The sequence below is a fragment of the Oryctolagus cuniculus genome, chromosome 10 (genome assembly GCF_051225735.1).
Source record: "Oryctolagus cuniculus isolate XC-2025 breed Fujian yellow rabbit chromosome 10, ASM5122573v1, whole genome shotgun sequence".
Lineage (NCBI taxonomy): Eukaryota > Metazoa > Chordata > Mammalia > Lagomorpha > Leporidae > Oryctolagus > Oryctolagus cuniculus.
In genome coordinates this window covers 66,582,327-66,606,342 of record NC_142876.1, presented here as the reverse complement: position 1 = coordinate 66,606,342, position 24,016 = coordinate 66,582,327, and the positions used below count along the sequence as shown (strand labels likewise).

Here is a 24,016-nt window from a genome sequence, read left to right as displayed (position 1 = left end):
AAGTGGATGAGCTTGGGGCCCAGCTCTGCTCCTAATTCCAGCTTACTGCAATGCAGGCCCTGGGAGGCCTGCATAGCTCAAGTACTTGAGTGCTTGACACTCATGTGTGATACCAGGACTGTGTTCCCAGTTGCCATCTTGAGTCAGATCTGACCTAGACCTGGTCACTGTGGACACATGGGAGAGTGATCCGACAGATAAGAGCTCTTTCTGCTTCTCTCTCTCTTGCTTTGCCTCTCAAGTCTTTTTAAAAAGAAATCTTACATGAATAACATTAAACAGATAAACATTTTCTACACTTACCATTAATTGAATGGCTTTTTTTGTAAACAGTATTTTTTTTTTCTTCCAAAGATTTATTTACTTATTTGAAAGGCAGAGTTAGAGAGAGGCAGAGACAGAGAGACAGAGAAAGGTCTTCAATCTGCTGGTGCACTCCCCAAATGGCTGCAATGGCCAGAACTGGGACTATCTGGAGCCAGGAGCCAGGAACTTCTTCTAGGTCTCTCATGCCGGTGCAGGGGCCCAAGGACATGAGCCATCTTCTACTGCTTTCCCAGGCCATAGCAGAGAGCTGGGTCGGGAGTGGAGTAGCTGGGACTCAAACCAGCGCCCAAATGGAATGCCAGCACTGCAGATGGCAGCTTTACCTGCTATGCCACAGCGCTGGAATATAATAGTTTAAAATTACATACTAAAACTCGGGAATTTCTTTTTTTTTTTTTTTTTTTTTTTTTTGACAGGCAGAGTGGACAGTGAGAGAGAGAGACAGAGAGAAAGGTCTTCCTTTGCCGTTGGTTCACCCTCCAATGGCCGCCGCGGCCGGCGCGCTGCGGCCGGCGCACCGCGCTGATCCGATGGCAGGAGCCAGGTGCTTATCCTGATCTCCCATGGGGTGCAGGGCCCAAGCACCTGGGCCATCCTCCACTGCACTCCCTGGCCACAGCAGAGAGCTGGCCTGGAAGAGGGGCAACCGGGACAGAATCCGGCGCCCCGACCGGGACTAGAACCCGGTGTGCCGGCGCCGCTAGGCGGAGGATTAGCCTAGTGAGCTGCGGCGCCGGCCAAAACTCGGGAATTTCTAACAAATTCTTTAATAACAAACATTTACAATGAATTAAATGAAAAGAAGTAGACCAGTATTGTAGAAAACCTGAAATGTAAGAATGCACAGATAAAAAATTTGCTCATGATTCCAACTGTTAATAGCTTACTACCCTTTAAGTGTTATTAAGTTTCATATGTTCATGATTTTCAAATATGAGCTTGTTTTCCAAGGCTGCTGCTGAACTCTCCCTGAAGCTTGTCTCCATATCCTAAGTCTCCCACCAGGGTGGGCTTATTCCACCAACATGGGAGACCCAAAAGAAGCTCGTAGCTTTGGCTGGACCAAGCACAGACCATTGTGGACATCTGCAGAGTGAACCAAAGGATGGAGGATCTCCCTCTCTCTTTAACTGTAACTTTCAAAATAAATTAAAAAATCTCTTAAAATAAAACTTTAAAATTTTTGTTGTAACTAAAATCTGATTTAACTACCTGTATTTTTTTTTTCAAAGATTTTATTTGTTTATTTGAGAGTTAGATTTACAGACAATGAGAGGAAAAGACAGAGAGAAAGGTCTTCCATCTGCTGGTCCACTTCCCAAATGGCCGCAATGGCTGGTGCTGCACTGATCCGAAGCCAGGAGCCAGGAGCTTCCTCCAGGTCTCCCAAGTGGGTGCAGGGGCCTAAGGACTTGAGCCATCCTCCACTGCTTTCCCAGGCCATAGCAGAGAATTGGACTGGAAGAAAAGCAGCCGGGTCTAGAACTGCCGACCATATGGGATGCCGGTGCTACAAGCGGAGGATTAACCTACTGTGCCACAGTGCTGGCCCCCACCTGTACTTACTGACAGAATGCCTTGACATAACAATTTCACCAAAGGGCTTAACCAACCATAAAATCATTTTATGAAAAGATACTAATAAATTGATTATGAATTAGCAGATAGAAAGTAGAAGAAAGGGATAAACAAAACACAGATGAATTTATTAAGCAATGAGTAAAATGATAAAATATCATACAATGAAGAACAAATAAACACATATTATTTTGTAACGTGCAAGTCAGAGAGAGAAGTGAACAAAGAAGCAAGCTTCCCATTGCTGCTTTATAATCCTAAGCCAACAATGTTTGGGGCGGGGTTCAGCTGAAGCCTGGCGCTCAATCCGGGGCTCCCTTGTGGGTGGTACAGACCCAACCACTTCAGTCATGACCTGCTCTATCCCAGGGTGCACATCAGCAGAAGCTGGAACTGGGCGCAAATGTGGCACTTGAACCCAGACATTGCAGTACAGAATGTGGGTATCTTTTATTTTTTCTTTCCTTGAGAACAAGTTTTATCGTTAATTAAGTAAGCACCCAAGAAAATAAGCAATGGAGTTGGACACTTAGGCATAACTAAAACTTACGAGACTTAAGAATATCCTCTGTTTAATATACTAAATGAAATAAATCTTTGAGAACAAGTTTTACTGTTAGCTCCCATAATGTAATTCTTTGAGGACAGAGGTCCTGCATGAGAAGTTAGTGCACAGTGACTCCTGTGTTAATTTAACAATTATCACTTTTACATATGATGTCAGTTACCACCTGAGGCTTTTGACATGAGCTGCCTAGGCTATGGAACCCTTTTGAATCCACAAACTCCTTCAGGTATGACAAGGCCAAAAGCAAAGTAGAAATTCTCTCTTCCCTTCAGAGAAAAGTACCTTCTTTGATGACCACTTCTTTCCACTGGGATTTCACAGAAATCCTTCATGTAGGACATTTTTTTGCCACAGTGTCTTGGTTTTCCACACCTGAAATGCTCTTGTAGGCTTTTCAGCCAGAGCAGAATGCCTTAAGGGTTGATTCTGAGGTCAGAGTACTACTTAAAGCGACTGTCATTCTAAGAGTCCGCTGTATGGACTGCTTCCCATGTTGGAGCATTCACTCCTACCAGAGTCTTTAACTGTGAAGCCAAAAAAAAAAAAAGCCCATCTCTTGAATTTGTATTTTGATAATGTGTATTACTGATTTTTTCCTATCATACTTACATCTCTGTGCCCACTACTAGCAGAATCATGGAGTGGAGTGTCATCATCTAATCCTTGTGTGTTGACATCTGCTCCAGCTGCAATAAGGATCTTAGCAACATCGTAATATCCAACATTGCATGCTTCATGCAGTGGAGTCCAACCTAGAGTTAGAATATTAATTTAACATATGGTTCACAAACACTAATTCCAAGATAAAGGCTTTCCAAATACATTTCTATGTGTGACATCATAATTCTAAATTGCCCATGATATCAAAGGAAAAAGAAATGAAAAAGCTGTTCAAAACAAACACCAAAGGACAACACTCAGTTTACAGAAAGTTCATTAGAGATATTATCATTTCCACTGGGGATAAATTATTTCATTCAAGTATTAAGTATTCCTTTTTCAGCATTAAACACACTTGTTTCAAAATCATTTGAACTAAAGAAAAAAAAACCAGAAAAAGTAGGCAAAATACTGATGATATACTTGTTTGGAGTCTTTCATTGACCAAAACCCTATGTTTTAAAGGCTTTATTCTGTGAAGTTGATAAAATACTTCCTGGATTTAATGTTTATTTTAACTAAAATTCATTTATTGTCATTTTAATTACTTTTACAATAAAAAGTTACATGTTCACAAAAGTATTAGAAACCACTAAAAAAAGTGTGAAGAAGGAAATAAGCATACCCATAATCTACCCTCAGATGTAATCATTTAAAAAATATAATTATCTACTAGTTCTCCCCTATCTTTACAAAGCATGGATGAAAAAATGTTTAACCTGTTTCCTCTACTAACTCAAGTACAATTACTTACATCATTATGTTATTCTACATGACAGTATTCTACTAATCAAATATACCATAACTTATTTTAAGATGCTCATATTACCAGAGGGTATGGCTAGTTTTTAAATATTAGAAACAATGTTGCTAGAAGTATCCTTACAACTAAGTCATCATCTACACCTGTACAACCACAACTAAATATTTAAAATAAATCCTTTTTTTTTTTTTTTCAGGCAGAGTCGACAGTGAGAGAGAGAAACAGAGAGAAAGGTCTTTCTTTTGCCGTTGGTTCACCCTCCAATGGCCGCCACGGCTGGCGCGCTGCGGCCGGCGCACCGCGCTGATCCGATGGCAGGAGTCAGGTGCTTCTCCTGGTCTCCCATGGGGTGCAGGGCCCAAGCACTTGGGCCATCCTCCACTGCACTCCCTGGCCACAGCAGAGAGCTGGCCTGGAAGAGGAGCAACCGCGACAGAATCTGGCGCCCTGACCGGGACTAGAACCTGGTGTGCCGGCACCGCTAGGCGGAGGATTAGCCTATTGAGCCGCGGCGCCGGCCTTAAAATAAATAAGTGGAACACTTAGACCAAAAAGAATTGTATATTTAAAGCTTTTGATAAATACTATCACGCTTTCCCCTAGAATGGATGCTGTGTATTTAAAGTAGATGCTGTATGTCACTCCTTTCCCCACTTACACTGAATAGAGAAATCAATTACAGATGTATTAATGGGCCTACTAGTACAAACAAAACAAAATATGGCAAACAGAAAATACAGAAATATAATTTTATGAAACAGAGACAGCAAATATCTTCTCAAATAAAATACCAGAGCAAGAACTCACAAATGAAAAGATAACTGATATGATTACATAAAGATTGAAACTCTAGTATAATAAACACTATAATTAAAGTTCAGTGTAAGCCAGACAGTGAAAATCTTTACATATATGACAAAAAAATATAGTTTGGACTACATGAAGGGCTCCATTAAAAATAGTACCAAATCAAATAACAATGGGCAAAGGGTCAGATCTGACAATTCACAAGATATGTCTACTGTCACTACCAATTATGAAAATCAAACTAAAATATTTCTCACTTGTCAGATTAATAATTAAGTTGATACATCTAGTTTTGGTGCAGAAATGAGAAAAAAGGCACTGATACAGATATCCTAGTGGGCAAATCTGTCATTATTTCAAAAACCTTAAACATGTATCTCTTTTGATTTAGCAGTTTCAGTTCTACTGAAATATTTACGTAACTATACACAAAGATGTTTGGATAAGGGTGCTCACTACTATACTGCCCAAGGAAATCTGTATATTATGCAGTTGTTAAAAATGAAATATGTATGTGTCATATATACATGTACACACACTGAGAGACATACAGATAGAAGTATCTGTAGGACCTCAGGCAGAATGTAACTATATACTGATATAGATGGAGTAATTTCATCTGTTTAAACAAAAGGCCTACATAAACAAATATTCATTTTTATATATAATAATGAAAATTCATTAAAAGATAACTACCAAATCATTAATGCTTTTACAGAAAAGAAAGAAACTGGGAGGAGAGAAGGTAGAATAATACAGTCAGTGAAATAAAGGGGAATTTCTATACAGCTCTCTGAATACTTTCAGTGTTTGAATGCTTTACAGTAGGAATGTACTGGTATGTTATGGATATTTATATATATATATGTTTATTTGGGTCATTAAAGTGAAAAGAGTAATATAATCGTTAAGAATTCTCATGTTCAAATTAACAAATGTTCTTCAAAGAATTTTGACTATAGCCAGCGCCTCCGCTCACTAGGCTAATCCTCTGCCTTGCGGCACCGGCACACCGGGTTCTAGTCCCAGTTGGGGCGCCGGATTCTGTCCCGGTTGCCCCTCTTCCAGGCCAGCTCTCTGCTGTGGCCAGGGAGTGCAGTGGAGGATGGCCCGAGTACTTGGGCCCTGCACCCCATGGGAGACCAGGAGAAGAACCTGGCTCCTGCCATCAGATCAGCGTGGTGCGCCGGCCGCAGCATGCCGGCCGCGGCGGCCATTGGAGGGTGAACCAACGGCAAAGGAAGACCTTTCTCTCTGTCTCTCTCTCACTGTCCACTCTGTCAAAAAAATTTAAAAAAATAAATAAATAAATTAAAAAAAAGAATTTTGACTGAACTACTTGGACAACATTACATATTTAAGTTCACCTAAACAGAGCCAAATTTAGATGAGGATCCATAAAGTAATATGTCAATTAAAATGTAATACATAAAGATCTGAGTAATTACAGCATGAAATTATAGCAGGTATCAAGGTTTTATGCACACATCCCAAAAGATTTATAATAAAGAATACCAGAATCTATCTTTCCAGCAAAAGGAATAAAATAAAGTAGATGAAGCTGTAATCAGGATGTTTAAAGTTTGAATTTCTGAATATTAGTCTGGAATTAACCATTCTTACCTGCAAAATCTTTCACATTCACATTTGCCCCTAAACTTATTAATTCTTTGACTTGCTTCACATCTCCTCGAATAGCTGCCATGTGTAACGGAGTTTCACCACGTTCATTTCTTTTATTAACTTTATCTTTCTGCCGAGATGAAGAACTGGGAGTTTTCTTCTGGGCTGGTGTTTGTGATGGATGATTTGGTGTGGAATCTGTAAGAAAGAAGAAAGTTTGCAAAAGTTCTGGGCCATCTATTTCATATACTTACTGAAAGGTTTTTTACTGATAATCTGCTAATTTCCTGGACACAGGGAATGCCTTCCCATCCTAACAACCCAGAACTTGACTTGGATTATACATTTTTAAGTTGAACCAGATACATGAAATAAATCTTCCTTTCACGTTGCCAAATATCATGAGTCAATTCAGAAAAATGTTTCTCTGTCAATTCATAAAATTATGTTATGATAATAAAATATCAAGTAATACTATAAAAGTGCTTGCTTCATGAATATTTTGATTAACTGCAAAAAAAAAAATGTGTTTTTCCTAGGCTATTATTCTAAGACAGATGCAATGAAATTGATGATGGGAGTTCAAACATTGGCCTCAGATAAAGCGTTAGAGTTCTGTTCCGATATTAAGCACAAATAAAGGACATGATGATTTTAGTGTGAAAATTAAGCTAAAGATCTGCAATAAGTTCAGTCTTGAAAAAGGCGTATAAGAACTTTGATTCTTACATATATATTTTTTTAAAAAAGATTTATTTATTTATTTGAGAGGCAGAGTTACAGAGAGGGAGAGATAGAAAGAGAGGTCTTCCATCCACTGGTTCACTCCCCAAATGGCTGCAATGGCTGGAGCTGGGCTGATACAAAGCCAGGAGCCAGGAGCTTCTTTCTGGTCTCCCACATGGGTGCAGGGGCCCAAACACTTGGGCCATCTTCCACTGCTTTCCCAGGCCATAAGCAGAGAGCTGGATTGGAAGAGAAGCAGCTGGGATATGAACCAGTGCCTATAATATGGGATGCCAGCGCCACCAGTGGAGGCTTAACCTAATACACCACAGCGCCAGCCCTTCTTATCTTTTATTTTTCTTTTAGTTACATTAAAAATAACAAGTCAAACCAGACGATGCTGGAAGCTCTTGCCTCCATTTCAGAACTTAAAAAAAAAAAAAAACCCAATACTTAATGATTTCTTTTATCTTTAATTTTTACTTTTTTGAAAGGTAGATAGAGATTGAGAGATTCAGAGATTGGAAGTGGAAGAGGGTGAGGGAGGCAGAAGTGGAGCGAAGGGGAAAAGGAGGAGAGACAGAGAAAAAAGAAAGATTTATCTACTGGTTCATTCCTCAAATTCTCACAACAGCCAGGGCTGGGCCCGTTCAAAGCTGGGAGCCAAGAACTTAATCTGAGTTTCCCACATAGGTGGCAGGAACCCATCTACTTGGGCCAACACCTCCTGCCTCCCAAGGTGCACATTAGCAGGAAGCTGGAATGGAAAGTGGAGCTGGGACTCAAAACCAGGCACTCCAATATAGGATGAATTTTAACTGCTGAGCCAAACTTCTACCCCTCAATTATTTTCTTAATCAATTAAGTACTCAAGACTTAGTGTTAATTCTGAAAAAAAAATTATGAAAAATAACTTTCTATCATCTTGTGAACATAATAAGAACTCAGAAGCAGTATCAGCCTTTCCTCAGTAAGAAAAAAGACTAAGCTTGACCTTTTGGAATATAAAGTACATTGTCTCAATAACACCATTCCACTTAAGTATTTCTAGAAAGGACCTTGTAATATTCATTATTATATGTCTACTGCTTAGAAGACTTCTTGGTACAAAGCAGGATTCAAGAAATATTTGTGGGGCAGCCCTGTGGCGTAGAGGGTAAAGCTGCTGCCTGCTGTGCCGGCATCCCGTATAGGCACTGGTTTGAGTCCCTGCCGCACCTGCTTCAGCTCTCTGCTATGGCCTGGGAAAGCAGTAGAAGATGGCTCAAGACCTTGGGCCCCTGTACCCATGTGGGAGACCCAGAAGAGGTTCCTGACTTCGGATCAGCATAGCTCCAGCCGTTGAGGCCAAATGGGGAGTGAATCAGCAGACAGAAGACCTCTCTGTTTCTCTCTGCCTCTCCTTCTCTCTCTGTATAACTGTTTCAAATAAATAAATCTTAAAAAAAAAGACATATTTGTTGATAGAAAAACTGAATTTTATTGTAATCTTACAAATTACTAAGAAAACCATCTTGTTGAATTTCTGCATCTATCCCAATGGCCTAAGCTAACTGTTAAAACAGTCAATTCTGAACCTCAAATGTGATGGTAAAAAACTTGACGTTTCATAACCTTTTCAATCCAGTTCTATATATATTAAAATAAAGCTGACAGACAATTATCTTTAAATTAAGAGAACCAACTAGAGAACATTATAGTTTAATATTATTTCTACTGAAAAAACAAACTATAAAAGAAGTAATGTTCACTCCCCAAATGGCTGGGACTGGGCCAGGCTAAAGCCAGGAGCTAGAGCTTCGTCCAAGTTTCCCACAAGGGTGGAGAGACCTAAGGTCTTGGGCCATCCTCCTCTGTCTTACCAGGTATATTAACAGGGAGCTGGATTGGAAGTGCAGCAGGTATGACAAGAAAAGGAGCCCATAGCACTGCAGGTGGCGGCTTAACCTTCCATGCCACAGCATGGGCCCCTTATCTTAAAGTTTTAACTCTGTAAAATATCTTTAATTTGGTCTTTCCCCAATTGTAGGTAGAAAAGGAGGGAGTAACGGAAACAAAATATTCTGTTTTTAAAAAGCAGGAGGCCCCTCATTATTTTAATTTGTAAGTTTTGAAGATAATTTTTATCCCAAGAGCTTTATACTCTTTAAAATTAACTTGTAACAATTATACTTAATTATAGGGTACAACTGGTATCTCAACACATACACATCTTACACTAATCAAATCACAGTCACCAGCATTTTCATGTCCTGATCATTTGGAGACTTTGAGCACTTCTCTTTTTGCTCTTCATAAAATGTAAAGGATATTCAAAAAGTTCATGGAAAGTATATTATACTACTCAGCTGTAAAAAAAAAAAAAAAACCACAAAAATGAAATCCTGTCTTCTGCAAAAGGATGGAAACCATTATACTGAGTGAAATAAGCCAGTCCCAAAAAGTCAAGATATGTTTTCCCTGATCCGAGGTAACTATAGAGAAACTGAAATGTCATATTTCAGAGTGAAATGGACATTTTGAGATTTGAAGATTATTTACAGTACTTACCTCTTCTGTTGAAGAACAGTGTTTTCCTTCATACTATTTGTTGAACTCTTTTACTCAGTGTAGTTTTAACTATATAATAATTAAGTACACTGAAAACAGATTTTTGTAAAAATTTAAGAGTGGGAATATGAGAGGCAGAAGGGCTGGAGTGTGGGAGGGAGGGAAGATGGGGGGGAGTATCACTATGTTCCTAAATCTGTTTATATAAAAGACATAAAACCTGTATAACTTAAATAAAATTTTTAAATTAAAAATGCATATATTTTAAAATTTGCTTGCACCAAAGTAAATCTATCTTTTAATTCCAATTCCCTATGAGGTTTTTAAAGTATTTTTTAAAGGGGGAGGGGGAGAGGGAGAATCTTTTATCTGCTGTTTTACTGCCCAGAAGGTCCCAACAGCTGGGGCAGGGAGAGGGGGAGAGGGGGCGAGAGGGGGAGGAGGGACGGGGGAAGAGGGGAAGAGTATCTTCTATCTGCTGTTTTATTCCCCAAAAGGCCCCAACTGCTTGGGCCGGGCCATGCCAAAGCCAGGAGTCAAGACCTTTGTCCAGGTCTCTCATATGGGTGCAGGGGCCCAAGAACCTGAAGCCATCGCCACTGCTTTCCCAGACCATTAGCAGTTGGATTGGAGCAGCAAGGATACTAACTTGTGTCCAAATGGGATGCCAACATTACAAGTAGATGGCTCCACCTGCCATGGCACAATGCCAGCCCACTTAAAAACTCTTAAAATTTAACTTTGTTGTCCTAATGATAATCAATATAGGGCACAGATGTGTGGCTCAGTGGTTCCGATACCCCTATCCCATACCAAACTGCCTGGTTTCAAGTCCCAGCTCCACCTCTGATTCCACCTTCCTTCTAATGCAAACCCTTGGGGAAGTTGGTGATTCAAATATGTGAGTTTCCCAAATGGGAGACTTGGAATGAGTTCTCAGCTCCTGGTTTCAACCTTGCCCAGCCTGGGCTATTTTGGGCATCTGGGGAATGAACCAGATGTCTGTTTTTTTGAATAAAAATAAACAAAAAGATTATTCATTTCTTTTCAATCAAGTTCAACAAGGTTTGTTGCATTACCTGGAGTCTTATATATAAATTCCTGGAATTCAGTCAAAAGAAATTTTTTTCTCCATACAAAATATACCTTCTTGTATAAGTCAATGAGAACTATACAACTCAAATTTTTCTTCTATTTTTAGTTGCCAGGATGCACAGATAAGTTCAATGCTCAATAGTAACAACTATCTCAGTCCAGATGTCTGGTTTTTATCTATCTCCTTAATGCCCTTTTAACAAAATGAGCACATTGCTTGGCTAGTTCTCCCTTTGATTTTGTCCTGCTGGTAAGCCTTCTTCAATTAATTTAGGAGGACAAAGAAAAGGAACAAGCACACACATATATACACATAACACCATAATTGAAACTGCAAAATGAAATATGAAATACACTTACTATACTGCATTTTTCCTTTAAAATAAATTAGATCTTAAACAACAAAATATAGCTCACATACTTAGTTTCTGCAAGCAGCATATGATATGTTTACCAGTTTATCAATGGTGTGCGAGTAAAAGGAAAAGAAATCATAAGCCTGGAAGCAAGAAATGGATAAATGAAATCTTAAGCAAGGTAAAAAGTTCTGAATGGATTTTTTTAGCTTATTAACTCATTTCTAAATTATTCATTTTATTGAACAAGCATTTACTGAATTCACCACATGCAAAGATCCTTACTCTTGTATAGTTACCTTCTAACGTAGTAGAGGATACAGACAATACAAAAACTGTCACAAATAATCATTAAATTACAAACAGATGTTACAAGTAATACTGATTAAATCCAATAAAGGATTAAAAATTAAAAGTAGTTAAAAATAATTAAGACAAAGCAAGGCTGTCCAAGGAAAACTTAAAATATACGTCAAACCAATAATGGCAGGTGTCACCTGGACTGTTGTCTCTTGCTGTCATCTGCATAAGAAGTGCCATCTGCTTCCGCTCAGAGAGTGGATAACCAAAGAGAATGCTAACTGGAGTGGATTTCTTATTTCCAGCTTCCTTTTTTGTTTTCTTCTTCTCAGGACCTTCTTTCTCTGAAATTATTAATACATATATAAGAATCTTAAACGTTAAGCAATATATAAGGCAACTTTCTGATAAATGCCATACATGTATATGAGAAATATGTATAACATGAAGCTAGTACTGGATTTATATAATTATAAAAGCAATTTTCTTCCTGAATGCTTAACAAATTTTAATTCTATTGTTTTTAGAAAATTAATATTTGGAAATTTATTCCAGCAAAATTTGTACTTCAGTGATTTGCTCTATTAAAATTTCACTTATCCAGTAACATTTCATATATCCCCTAGTGCAGTCATCCCTTGATATTCACAGGGAATTGGTTCCAAGATGTTCTGCTTTCTCCAACCCAGATACCAAAATCCATGGATACTCAAGTCTTCACATAAAAATTGTGTAGTGGTTTAATACAACCTATGCATATCCTCCCACATACTTTATATCAACTCCAGATTACTATAATACCTAACACAATGTAAAACTATATACAAGTTATACAGTATTTTATATATATATATACAGTATTTTTTTAAGATTTATTCATTTATTTGAAAGTCAGAGTTACAGAGAGAGAGAGAGAGGCAGAGAAAGAGAAAGAGAAAGAGAAAGGGGGGGAGGGAGAGAGAGAGAGAGAGAAAGAGAGCGAGAGAGAGACAGACAGAGACACGTCTTCCATCCACTGGTTCACTCCCCAATTGGCTGTAATGGCCAGAGCTGCACGGATCCAAAGCCAGGAGCCTCATCTGGGTCTTAAGCGGGTGTAGGGGCCCAAGCACTTGGGCCATCTTCCACTGCTTTCTCAGGCCATAGCAGAGCTCTGGATCGGAAGTGGAGGAGTTGGGATTTGAACTGATGCCCATATGGGATGCCATCACTGCAGGCAGCAGCTTTACCCGCCATGCCACAGCAATAGCCCTTATACAGTATTGCTTAGAGGATAAAGAAAAGGAAAAAAATCTGTACATGTTCAGTACTGATGCAATCTTTTCCAAGTATTTTCCATCCATGATTAGTTGAATCTGTGGATACAGAGCCGACTGTATCTTTGAAACTTCTCTTTCGCTCTAATTTTATTCTTCTTCATTACTGCTAAGCCTGTACACCAAAACACATTCAAATTATTTCCTTAATTCAGCAATGATTTGCACAATCTTCCATGGAGCCCAGCAGATACATCTCATTGCACTCAGTAATTACTGAAAACAAGCACCAAATCATTTTATTCTTGTCATACAATAGTTGAACATGGAATGATAGTACCTAAAGCTGTAGCTGTGGGTTGTCAGAACCTTCAAAAATCTAAAACTTTGCAAGGGCTTTTCAAGAGATCTGATTTCTCACATTTAACTATTTGGGAAAATTATTTGGCAATGCAGCCACCCCTGATTAAGTGGTAGGGAACTCAAACTGAAATGGATTCCATGAGTAAGAGATACGGATGTCTCTTTTCTTTAGGACTTCTCTGGGAATTAATGCAGGTGACTGTGCAAGCTAACACACAGGTCTGGCTACTAATCTGTGTAGGCATCTATTTTTTCAGGAAATCTTATATAAACATCTAGAACTTTCTGATCCATATTTGAGAGTATATGTAAAGAGGAGCTGCAAAATAAAGATAAAATTTAAAAATAGCAAAAATTACTGTGTGATGTTAGGGCAGAGTGGGTTAAGTTGCTGCCTGCAATGCCAGCATCTCATGTGGGCATGGGTTTGAGTCTGGGCTGCTCCACTTCCAATCCAGCTCGCTGCTAATGGGCCTAGGAAGGCAGCGGAAAATGGCCCAAGTACTTGGGCCCCTGCATCCATGTCAGAGATCTAGATGGAGCTCCAGCCTCCTGGATTTAGCCTAGCCCAGCCCCAGGATATTGTGGCCATTTGGGGAGTGAACCAGTAGATGGAAAATAGCTCTTTCTCCTCTCTCCTCTCTCTCCTCTTCTTTCTCTCTCTCTTCTCTCTCTCTCCCTCCCTCAGGACCTGTCTTTACCTCTCTCTGTAACGCTTTCAAATAAATAAATCTTAAAAAAAAAAAAAAGCAAAAATTAGCGGGACACAGGAAAGCTTAACAGTTAGTACAATGTCTTTTACAAGCAGATATGGCCAGTAGCTAGAATACGCTAACATATTCATATACTCCACTGCCCACAATGCATTCAAAATTCAATGGCATCTAATGTCCATTTTGCTGAATTTTTTTATTTATTTATTTATTTATTTTTTGACAGGCAGAGTGGACAGTGAGAGAGAGAGACAGAGAGAAAGGTCTTCCTTTGCCGCTGGTTCACCCTCCAATGGCCGCCATAGCCGGCGCGCTGCAGCCGGCGCACCGCGCTGATCCGATGGCAGGAGCCAGGAGCCAGGTGCTTTTCCTGGTCTCCCATGGGGTGCAGGGCCCAAGCACCTGGGCCATCCTCCACTGCATTCCCTGGCCACAGCAGAGAGCTGGCCTGGAAGAGGGGCAACCGGGACAGAATCCGGCGCCCCAACCGGGACTAGAACCCGGTGTGCCGGCGCCGCAAGGCGGAGGATTAGCCTAGTGAGCCGCGGCGCCGGCCCAATTTTGCTGAATATTTTTGTAATACAACAAAAAAGTTTAGGACATACTTAAATCAACTTTTATTAATATTTATAATATAATCTATCATCTTCATAGCTCTGATATTTTGTATTAGCATAGTTCTTATTTTCTTATCATTAATCATTCAATATAGTATAAATCTAATCTCAGAATAATAGTTAAACACTACACTTATTACAAAGCAGTAAACATGTCTGTCGCAATGTCTTTATTTTCCAATACATATATACTTTCTGTTAAAAACATTCTGTACATCTTGGTTCCTAAATACTTACTAAGATACACAAATATTGTTATTTTAATAATTCTGTAAATATACTAAGTATATTTCTCCCCTAAAATTAAGATTCTATAAAATAGAAAGTAGAAAAGATTTTTCAATGATAGTAAAAACTAGTAACAAAAAATGTCTTTATTTTCTTTTAGTAGCATTTTAATATAATGTATAAAAAAGATGACAATAAAGTGATAGAATATATATACTAGAGTTACAAAAGAGACAGAAAATCATTATTAGAATTCCATGCTGCCAACTGATCAAATAATTATTACACTTTGGAAAGAATAAACATACAGTATATATTACTAATATTTAAACAAAAATTCAAATAATATACTAGCATCCAAGATTGAATCTTTTTTGAGTTACTAGAGAAATCTGAAATCCTGTTTTGCATGAGATAAGCAAAGAAGGTAGTGAACAGTACCTGGTATAAGGCAGCGGGGTTAGAGACAGCCATACCAATTCTTCAAAACTGTACTATTACGTCTCAAAATAACAGCTTTTCAGTTTAAAGCAGTTAACAAGATTTTGACTATTTGGGATCTATCCTGTGATATGAGGAGACTTCAAAAAGTTCATGTACAATATGTATTAAGAAAAAACATGATTTGAAAACTTTTTGCTCCAAAATAAGCTTACCTTTTAATTCCATTTGCCACAAATTTTTTTAAGTCTCCTCATAAACTATACGTTTGAAAAAGCTAGGTAACTGAATTTCAGTAACTAAAAAATGTATTTATCCTAATAATGGACCAAAGCTTTTAACACAGGTGCTCACTTAGCATAGTCTACCATGGATGTGCCAGTCCACTCAGTCAGCTTAGAGATTTCTAAGGCAAAAGATTAATTAAGATTACACAAATAAGGGGGGTGGGGGAGAGACACAGAGAGAGAGAGAGAGAGGGAGAGAGAAAAAGAAGGAGAGAGGGAGGAAGGGAGAGAGGGAGAGAGGGAGGGAGGGAGGGAGGGAGGGAGGGGGGGAGAGGGGGAGAGGGGGAGAGAGAAAGAAAGGAAATGGACTTTGTATCAATCCAACATTCTTTCAAGATTCACAGAATCTTTAAAAACACAAAGGTGTCCCAGTCTTATAATCTTGAAAATCAATGCTTCCTTTTCAGGTCCTGTCAGAATACATAAAAAGCTTAACATTGTGAGTTCCCAATTATGTGTAGAGTATCTTGGGAAACAACTGGTTCATAAACATGTCAGCGTCTCACAAATTAAAGAATACAACACTTTCCACATAGCAGTCACCATGTAAGGAATGAACCAATGGAACTACTATTCAAACACAGTGAATCCGCCATGGTTGCAATGTGTACATTTAAACTCTGAGAAAAAAGTGCCATTACTCTGTGCTTCTCAAATATCTACATAAATCTCTTAACCACTGAGTATCTTTATCTTGACTCCCTGCAATACTGCTCAGATCATGGATGGCTTCATCACATACAGCTCTTTTAGGTACGCCTGGGAACTTAGGTGTCCCCGTTTACAAAAGTATACTTAATTCCATTGCAACTGACCGTAAATATGCTCCCCACTGCCAAACCTGTTAAACAGAACTACTGATTTATCAGCTTAATTAACAACTTTCAGGATAATTTTAGGAATGATTATTTGAGTCTACTAGCACCCTCAGAAATTTACAAAGTAAAAAGCATATCAGAAATAGGTTTATTTCAGTTTTTAATAGCAAAATGTCTTATGCTGAAAAATGGACACTTAGATACCCAGACTAAAAAGTTCAGAGATAAAAATGTCATCCTACTTAAAAAAAAAAAAAATCGAAACACTTAACACTAATTAGTTTCTTGCCAACCACTGGAGAAAACTTTTTTTAAAAAAGGACAGTATTTGTATATTCTTTCCTACCTAAAGCAATTAAGGATCAGTAAAATATAATAACCGGTGCCACAGTTAAACAGATTCCAGCAATTGATGGTAATGGCCTTTCTCCAAACACCTGCATTTTCATCCACTTACACTTAAATTCAACCTGGGCAACAAAGTCAACAAAGACTAAAGAGCTTAATGGAAATAACTTCTAAATTTTTGTTTTTAAAAAACATCACATGACTGAAGAGTAAGATGACACTACTAAAATCAGGACACTTGGTATAACTTGACTCAGGATACCTTAGGTATCCCCTCACAGGGTTCACTGCACTGTGCTATGCCAGGGTTTGACTTTCACAATGTTTTCTACAGGAATGGTGTTCCCATATTACACTGTACAAATCTGAGCAAAGTACACAACAGTCCTGCTTACAATGTTCACACATAGCATGTGCTGGATATTATGCACTGGATACCTCAGAATAAAAACTGGAAAATTTGGGGTCATTCATGTAGCTTATTTATTCAACTGCAGACCACTATATACTGCTTTGAAAACAAGTAACAGTACAATACTTAATTGTAAATGTGACAGAAACCACTGACTAAACAGGAGGACCTGATAATCTAATTACCTGAGTATGTCCTGTAAGAAGATAAAAGTCTCTCCCCCCAATTTTCACTTGTATGTCCTGGGTCTGAATCTACAGAATGAGAAGAGACAGGAGAAAAGAAAAAGGCACACGAAGGGAAATGCAACAAACCAACATTTTTCAAAAGACTACCAATTAGTCAATGATCTTTCACTGTTTTCCCAAAAGATTAGTTTTTAAGATGAAGCCAAAAGTACATTTAAAACACAGGTTTGGCCAATACCTAAGATTTCAGTTGCTTCAACTGTAGTATCTTGAAGTTGAGAAATTCAACATGCAGTTTCAATAATAGACATTACTGATGTTGTTATTAAAACACACCATCTCTTTGGACATTATCTTTTTCCACCTCCAAAAAGATATCTGTCTTTCAAAAACTTGAATTACCCTTTTTTATTTTATGAGTGCCACAACTATGCCAAACACTTTGGACTGCAGTAGCATTCTATATTGCAGATCTTCCTATAAATTATATATACTTCAAGTGTATGATTACTAGTGAAGACTTCTTTGCAGACTAAATCAAAATAAAGTTTATCATGTAAGAACATAAGAAGTCTGCCTAACAGTTCATGATAGAGAAATAAGAATACGAAGAATGGACTAAGGCAATATGCCCAGAGTAGATATTTTTACTTACAAAAAACATGCCATTTCAACTCACCATAATATTACTCTGATCTTCAAATCCTCAATTTATTGATATATACTTTTTCCTCAGGATCATAATTTTAGACAATATTTTCATTTCAGTTAGGTATAAGTAACCAAGTGTTGGGAAAAACCAACAAAAAACTAACCAAAGAACAACCCCCAAACACAGTATCTGAAAAATTTAAAGATAAGCCTAAAAGTTTAGTGTCTGAAAGGGAGACTGTTAACAGGGTAACATTTAGACCAATTTTAAACTAAGTGAGTAAACAAATTGAATAACAAGAATTTCAATTAATATTTCTATTTCAAAATGGAATACATTAAGTAACTACAATTCATGAAAAAAATAATGCTTCAAATTTCATATAAAAAAAGCAAAAAATTTAAAACAGCTTCCATGAGATTGTGAAGCAGAAAAAAGGGTGGTGACAATAAAGTTGTTTCAACTGGATTAAATGGATTCCTGAAAGCAGACATTATTTTAACAGATTACAAAGCCTTAATTCAGGAACTGGAGAATTTAAGCTTCCATATCCTGCACCATCACTCAGCTATGTCTTCTTTCTGTCCAGGAAAACAGAACTGCTAAGGCTGGCTGGCAGAAAAGATTTAGTTTATAAAATTTCAACATGCTCTCTAACTACAACTGTGGATTCTGGGAACAGTTCATCCTGTCCCTCTTTTAGCTTTCTCATACCATATTATACAGAATGTCAAAAGAATAAGGCAATAAGTAAATAAATGATGCTTAAAACAGGAAACAATTATTAAAGAAAAAAATGAAGGCTACTGTATCTGTCTAGTTAAACATGCAAACTTAAATGATAAACCTCTATAGAACATTTCACCTATCAAACCTAAAGAAAAACATGTCCTCCTGTGTATCTGAGGTTAAACAACATTCCTATACTGCTGAAGGCTTTATAATAAGGTATGATTACTTTGGAAAAACATCAAGAAATCACAGAAATGTTTAATCTTCCAACACTGTGACCCTACTCCTGGGAATAAATAATAAAGAAAGAATTAGGGTATGACAAAAATATAACCTGCAAAGATGCTCTTAATAGCATTACTCTTATCAAAATAATTGGAAATTCAGTTTGAAGACCGAGATTCACTCATATGTAGTCTCAAGAGAGTTGTTCAATACATTCATGTTAAGGGAATATAGCATTCTCTTGGACACTTGTGACTAGAAAAGTATGATTTTAGGGGCTGGCGCTGTGGCGCAAGGCATTAAAGCCCCAGCCTGCAGTGCCAGCATCCCATATGGGCACTGGTTCAAGTCCTGGCTGCTCCACTTCCAATCCAGCTCCCTGCTACTGTGACTCGGAAAACAGCAGCAGATGGCTCAACTCCTTGGGACCTTACACCCACATGGGAGACCCAGAAGAAGCTCCTGGCTTTGGATCGGCTTAGATCCGGCAGTTGCAGCCATTTGGGGAGTGGACCATCATATGGAAGATCTCTCTCTCTCTCTGTTTCTACCTCTCTTTGTAACTCTGTCAAATAAATAAAGCAAATCTTTAAAAAAAAAAAAAAAGACTAACAGTGTAGGTAAAGACGTTAATGATTATTAAAGATGACCAAAGTTATCAGTTATGATTACTATACACTTTATATAATGGCAGACATTATAAGCTGCCTACTCAATTTTCATTCTTACCAGGAACAACTCAATTTTTATCTTAATGACAATAAACCCAGCTAAAATTATCTGATTTTTCAGGCTCCATTGCAAATACAAAAGCCTAACCAGTGATCTAAACAGAAGTTACTAGGGAGACTTTCTTCTATAAAAAGGTCAACTTTCACTGGGAGAAAGATACTTTTGTGTCTGGTCTTTTCTCTTTCTACTTCCGGTGATTATAAGGTAAAACGTTTAAGGACAAACATTTTAAGCTAAAGTTTGCAGTACGTATAAGCTAAAGGTAGCAGAACAAAATTGAAAAAACAACAACAACAACAGTGTCTGATGGCATTATTTAGCTTCAACACCAATGCTGAACTACCTATGCCTGACATTTTTACTATTAAATTAAAAATTTTTTAATTCTTACTATTTAAAATTTTTATGCCAGTGTTATTTTGTTATAACTAATTTATGTATCACACAGTGAATTACATATTATGTCATTTAAAGATCACAGTTGTCTGAAATCACTATTTTATATTTTTACAGATGAAGATACTGGGACTTATAAAGAAAGAATTCAAATATCTGGCTAGGGCTTACAGGGGGCTGAGTAGGAACTCACTAGTCACTCTAAAAAACCTTTCATAATAAACACTGGTATGATTTACTTCCACTTAAACTACATTAACTTACCCTGTCAGGATTCTAGACTAGGAGACATGAAAGTAAAATGAAAAATGACACAGCAAAACTGATGTAACAGAATACCAAATGACTTCTAGATAAGTAGTTGCGATAGGTTCAATGAGTCACTGTATATATTGGCTTCTCAATATATAATGAGATAAAATTTACAGGAATTCTCTGACAGGGTAAGACAATATGGGATAAACACTGGAATGATATAAGCAGACAGGATGGCAAAATGTTGAAATAAAGTAATTTAGAATGAACAATGTACAATGAGGACCCACAGGAATGACTTCAAATTATGCTGTATTACCATCTCTAACTTTATTGGTCTAGTCAAGTGTTTACTTTTTAGGATGTTATCTTTTAGAAAAGTAGTAAGTGATGTAAAACTTACATCGTACTAAGGTCTCTTAAAACGAAGAATAAGAAGCCCTAATTCATTTGATAACATTACTGGTGATTTTGGGGACTAGTGGGTCTTCCTTGGACAATGATATGAATAGCTACTGAAAAAAAAATGACTTTGTTGTATAGAAGTGACATACAAAAAATCTTCAAAAAGTTCAAATAAAATGTGCATTATGAAAAAATTATGCACACATTTAAAAAAAATTTTTGCACTAAAATAAATTTTACCTTTACTTAAAATTTTAAAATCTTAAAATTTATTTTCATTTACAGAGAGAAAGATTCTCCATTTGTTGATTCACTCCCCAAATACCTGCAAACAGCTGGGGCTGAAAACAGGCCAAAGCCTGGAACTCATCTGAGTCTCCCAACTGGGTGGCTGGGACTCAAGTACTTGAGCCATCATTAGGGTGGCAAGATTAATAGGAAGCTGGAATAAGAAGTGAAGGCAAGACTTGAAGCCAGGTACTCTAATATAGGATGTGAGTGTCCTAAAGAGTGTCTTAACCACTGTGCTAAAAGCCCACTCCTACACTTTATCTTTTAATTCCATTTTTCATGAACTTTTTGAAGTATCCACATCTGTCCTTTATTCTAAAAATCAAAGTCACACATAAAGTAGAAAGAATAAAGTTACTAATATTCCAAAACCTCAAAATGAAGTGTTACTTTCCAGTGAGCATTATTCAAAGCATCTGTCTAAATAATTGTAAAGACGGCCGGCGCCACAGCTCACTAGGCTAATCCTCCGCCTGCGCCACCAGCACCCCGGGTTCTAGTCCCAGTTAGGGCACCGGATTCTGTCCTGGTTGCTCCTCTTCCGGCGCTGTGGCGTAGCGGATAAAGCAGCCGCCTGCAGTGTCAGCATCCCATATGGGTGCCGAGTGGAGTCCCAGCTGCTCCATTTCTGATCCAGCTCTCTGCTATGGTCTGGGAGAGCAGTAGAAGATGGCCCAAGTCCTTGGGCCCCTACATCTTTGTGGGAGACCCAGAAGCTGCTCCTGGCTCCTGGCTTCAGATTGGCGCAGCTCTACTGTTGCAACCAATGCAACCAACTGGGGAATAGTGGATGGAAGACCTCTCTCTCTTTTCTGCTTCTGCCTCTCCGTAAATCTGCCTTTTAAATAAATAAATAAATCTTTGGGGGAAAAGAAACTATACCATTTCAGAATATACAGTATCAGCTAACCTCTTTCTATGAGAGATGAAGATGGAGTAACACTGTTAAGGCGTGCTTCATAGTCCCCATTCCTTGTTCTTTTCTTTTACTGCGTCAGAGCTTGTAACATTCATATTTTGTTCTGAACTCAAAATACATCTACCATGTTTAGGCTTAATTCTGACAGTGAAATAGATGCTTATATTTAAATAGCCACATTTTATCTTTCCAAATATTTTTATCTTTCCAAATATGCATTGTATCATGTGTGCACAGATATACATATAAATCATATTTAATACAATCAAATAATACTATTACTTCATAACCTAATTTTTCACTTCTAATATCTTGAACATCTGTCTACATCATGTATTCTTTTTTTTTTTTTTTTACAGATTTATTTATTTATTTAAAAAGTAGAGTTAGAGAGAGAGAGGCAGAGAATGAGAGAAATCTTTCATCTGCTAGTTCACTCTCCAGATGGCTGCAGGTCAGAGCTGGGCCAGGCCGAAGCTAGGAGCCAGGAATTTCTTCTGGGTCTCCCACAGAGGCTCAGGGGTCCCGACCACTCAGACCATCTTCTGTTGTTTTTCCCAAGCACATTAGCAGGGAGCTGGATTGGAAATGGAGCAGCTGGGACTTGAACCAGCACCTATATGGGAGGCCAGTGCTGCAGGTGGTAGCTTAACCTGCTGTGCCACAGTACCAGTTCCACATCATGTATTCTTCTACAATGTTATTTTTAATAGTGAAAACCACATTTCTTCATTGGATGAATCATTATTTAACAAATCCTATAAAGCTGAGATATTCTTAAAGACTGATTTTTGCTCTCATTATTTACATAGAATAAATACCAAAAAAGAAATTAGTCAAATGTTAAGAAACTTGTTTTTTTGATAAATGTTTTTATATTTACCTCCAACAAGGTATTCTTTTAATTTATAGCAATTAAAACAGGTTCGTATTTGCAACCTAGGACCACTAGGTATGATATAGACTAATTTTGTTAGTCATAAATTATAACTGTATCTATTGATTACCATTGATTTTCTGTAGATATTTCTTTGCCAGTTGTTTTTGTAACTCCATTGTTGTAAGCTCCTATTTGTACATTTTGTTCATATTGCCATTTTTGTATATTTTCACATCTAAGAGACTGTTAAATACTTTGTATATTTAAGTGTTACTGTATATATTTTAAATATTTGCCTCTCTAAATATTTACCTTTACTGTTTCAACTAATAGCTTAAAACACAGTACATTACATAAGATCAGTGTACAATACAGAGTTCAATGCTATAATTATCTTTCATATGTAGAATATCATTTAATAGCATATTGGGTTCTATTTTATTTTTTAAAATTATAAAAAGTAAAAGAAAGCCAGATCATAAATATTTTGTTTTGCTTTGGACACAGGGAAATTCTTATTAATGTCCTGGTTATGTGTGGTGTGTAAAACTCTCTAGCTCTGGCTGGCACCGTGGCTCAATAGGCTAATCTCCACCTGTGGCGCCAGCACACTGGGTTCTAGTCCCAGTTGGGGCGCCGGATTCTGTCCTGGTTGCTCCTCTTCCTGTCCAGCTTTCTGCTGTGGCCCGGGAATGCAGTGGAGGATGGCCCCAGTCCTTGGGCCCTGCACCCCATGGGAGAACAGGAGAAGCACCTGGCTCCTGGCTTTGGATCAGTGCAGTGCACCGGCCGCAGTGGCCATTGGAGGGTGAACCAACGGTAAAGGAAGACCTTTCTCCCTGTCTCTCACTGTCCACTCTGCCTGTCAAAACAAAAAAGCCTCTCTTGCTCTATTATTTAGTAAAATTTATAAACTTAGCCTACCAAAATTACAAATAAAAAGGCACTTCAAAAAGTTCATGGAAAAATAGAAAAACTTATTTTGGTACAAACATTTTGAAATTTATGCAATATTTTTTCATAATACAGATATTCAATGAACTTTCTGAAAATTTCTCTATATAATTTCCCTCATATTTTAAATCCATCAAAATCTTGTTTGATGATGGCATGTGACTCTTCTAAAAGGAAAAGTTTATTATAAAACATTTCTTAAAATAATTTTTTAAAGGATTTTATGTATTTATTTGAGAGGCAGAGTTACAGACAGAGAGGGAAAGACAGAGAGAAAGGTCTTCCATCTGCTGGTTCACTCCCCAAATGGATGCAATGTCTGGAGCTGAGCCAATCTGAAGCCAGGAGCCAGGAGCTTCTTCCGGGTCTCCCAGGTGGGTGCAGGGGCCCAAGCACTTGGGCCATCTTTCACTGCTTTCCCAGGCCATAAGCAGAGAGTGGTTTGGAAGAGGAGCAGCTGGGACAAGAACCCATGCCCCTATGGGATGTTGGCACCGCAGGTAGAGATTTAGCCTACCAAGCCACAGCACCAGCTGTCTTAAAGGGAAAAA

The 24,016-nt window shown here is 37.9% G+C and overlaps 1 protein-coding gene across 30 annotated transcripts in view; it reads right to left on the bottom strand.

Moving 5' to 3' along the window:
- Positions 1-24,016, bottom strand: part of LOC100357740 (ankyrin repeat domain-containing protein 12) — a 143,036-nt gene that overhangs the window by 72,090 nt on the left and 46,930 nt on the right. For 12 of the 30 annotated variants that reach the window (XM_051852131.3, XM_070050480.2, XM_070050464.2 and 9 more), the window contains 4 exons: positions 17,022-17,090; positions 11,551-11,697; positions 6,327-6,524; positions 3,083-3,225 (listed from right to left, as the gene is read on the bottom strand). In XM_051852131.3, coding sequence (XP_051708091.3) covers positions 3,083-3,225; positions 6,327-6,524; positions 11,551-11,697; positions 17,022-17,090 — 557 coding nt within the window. The remainder of the gene's footprint in view (positions 1-3,082; positions 3,226-6,326; positions 6,525-11,550; positions 11,698-17,021; positions 17,091-24,016) is intronic. The other 18 variants (XM_051852132.3, XM_089305887.1, XM_008261047.5 and 15 more) reach the window with 3 other exon arrangements.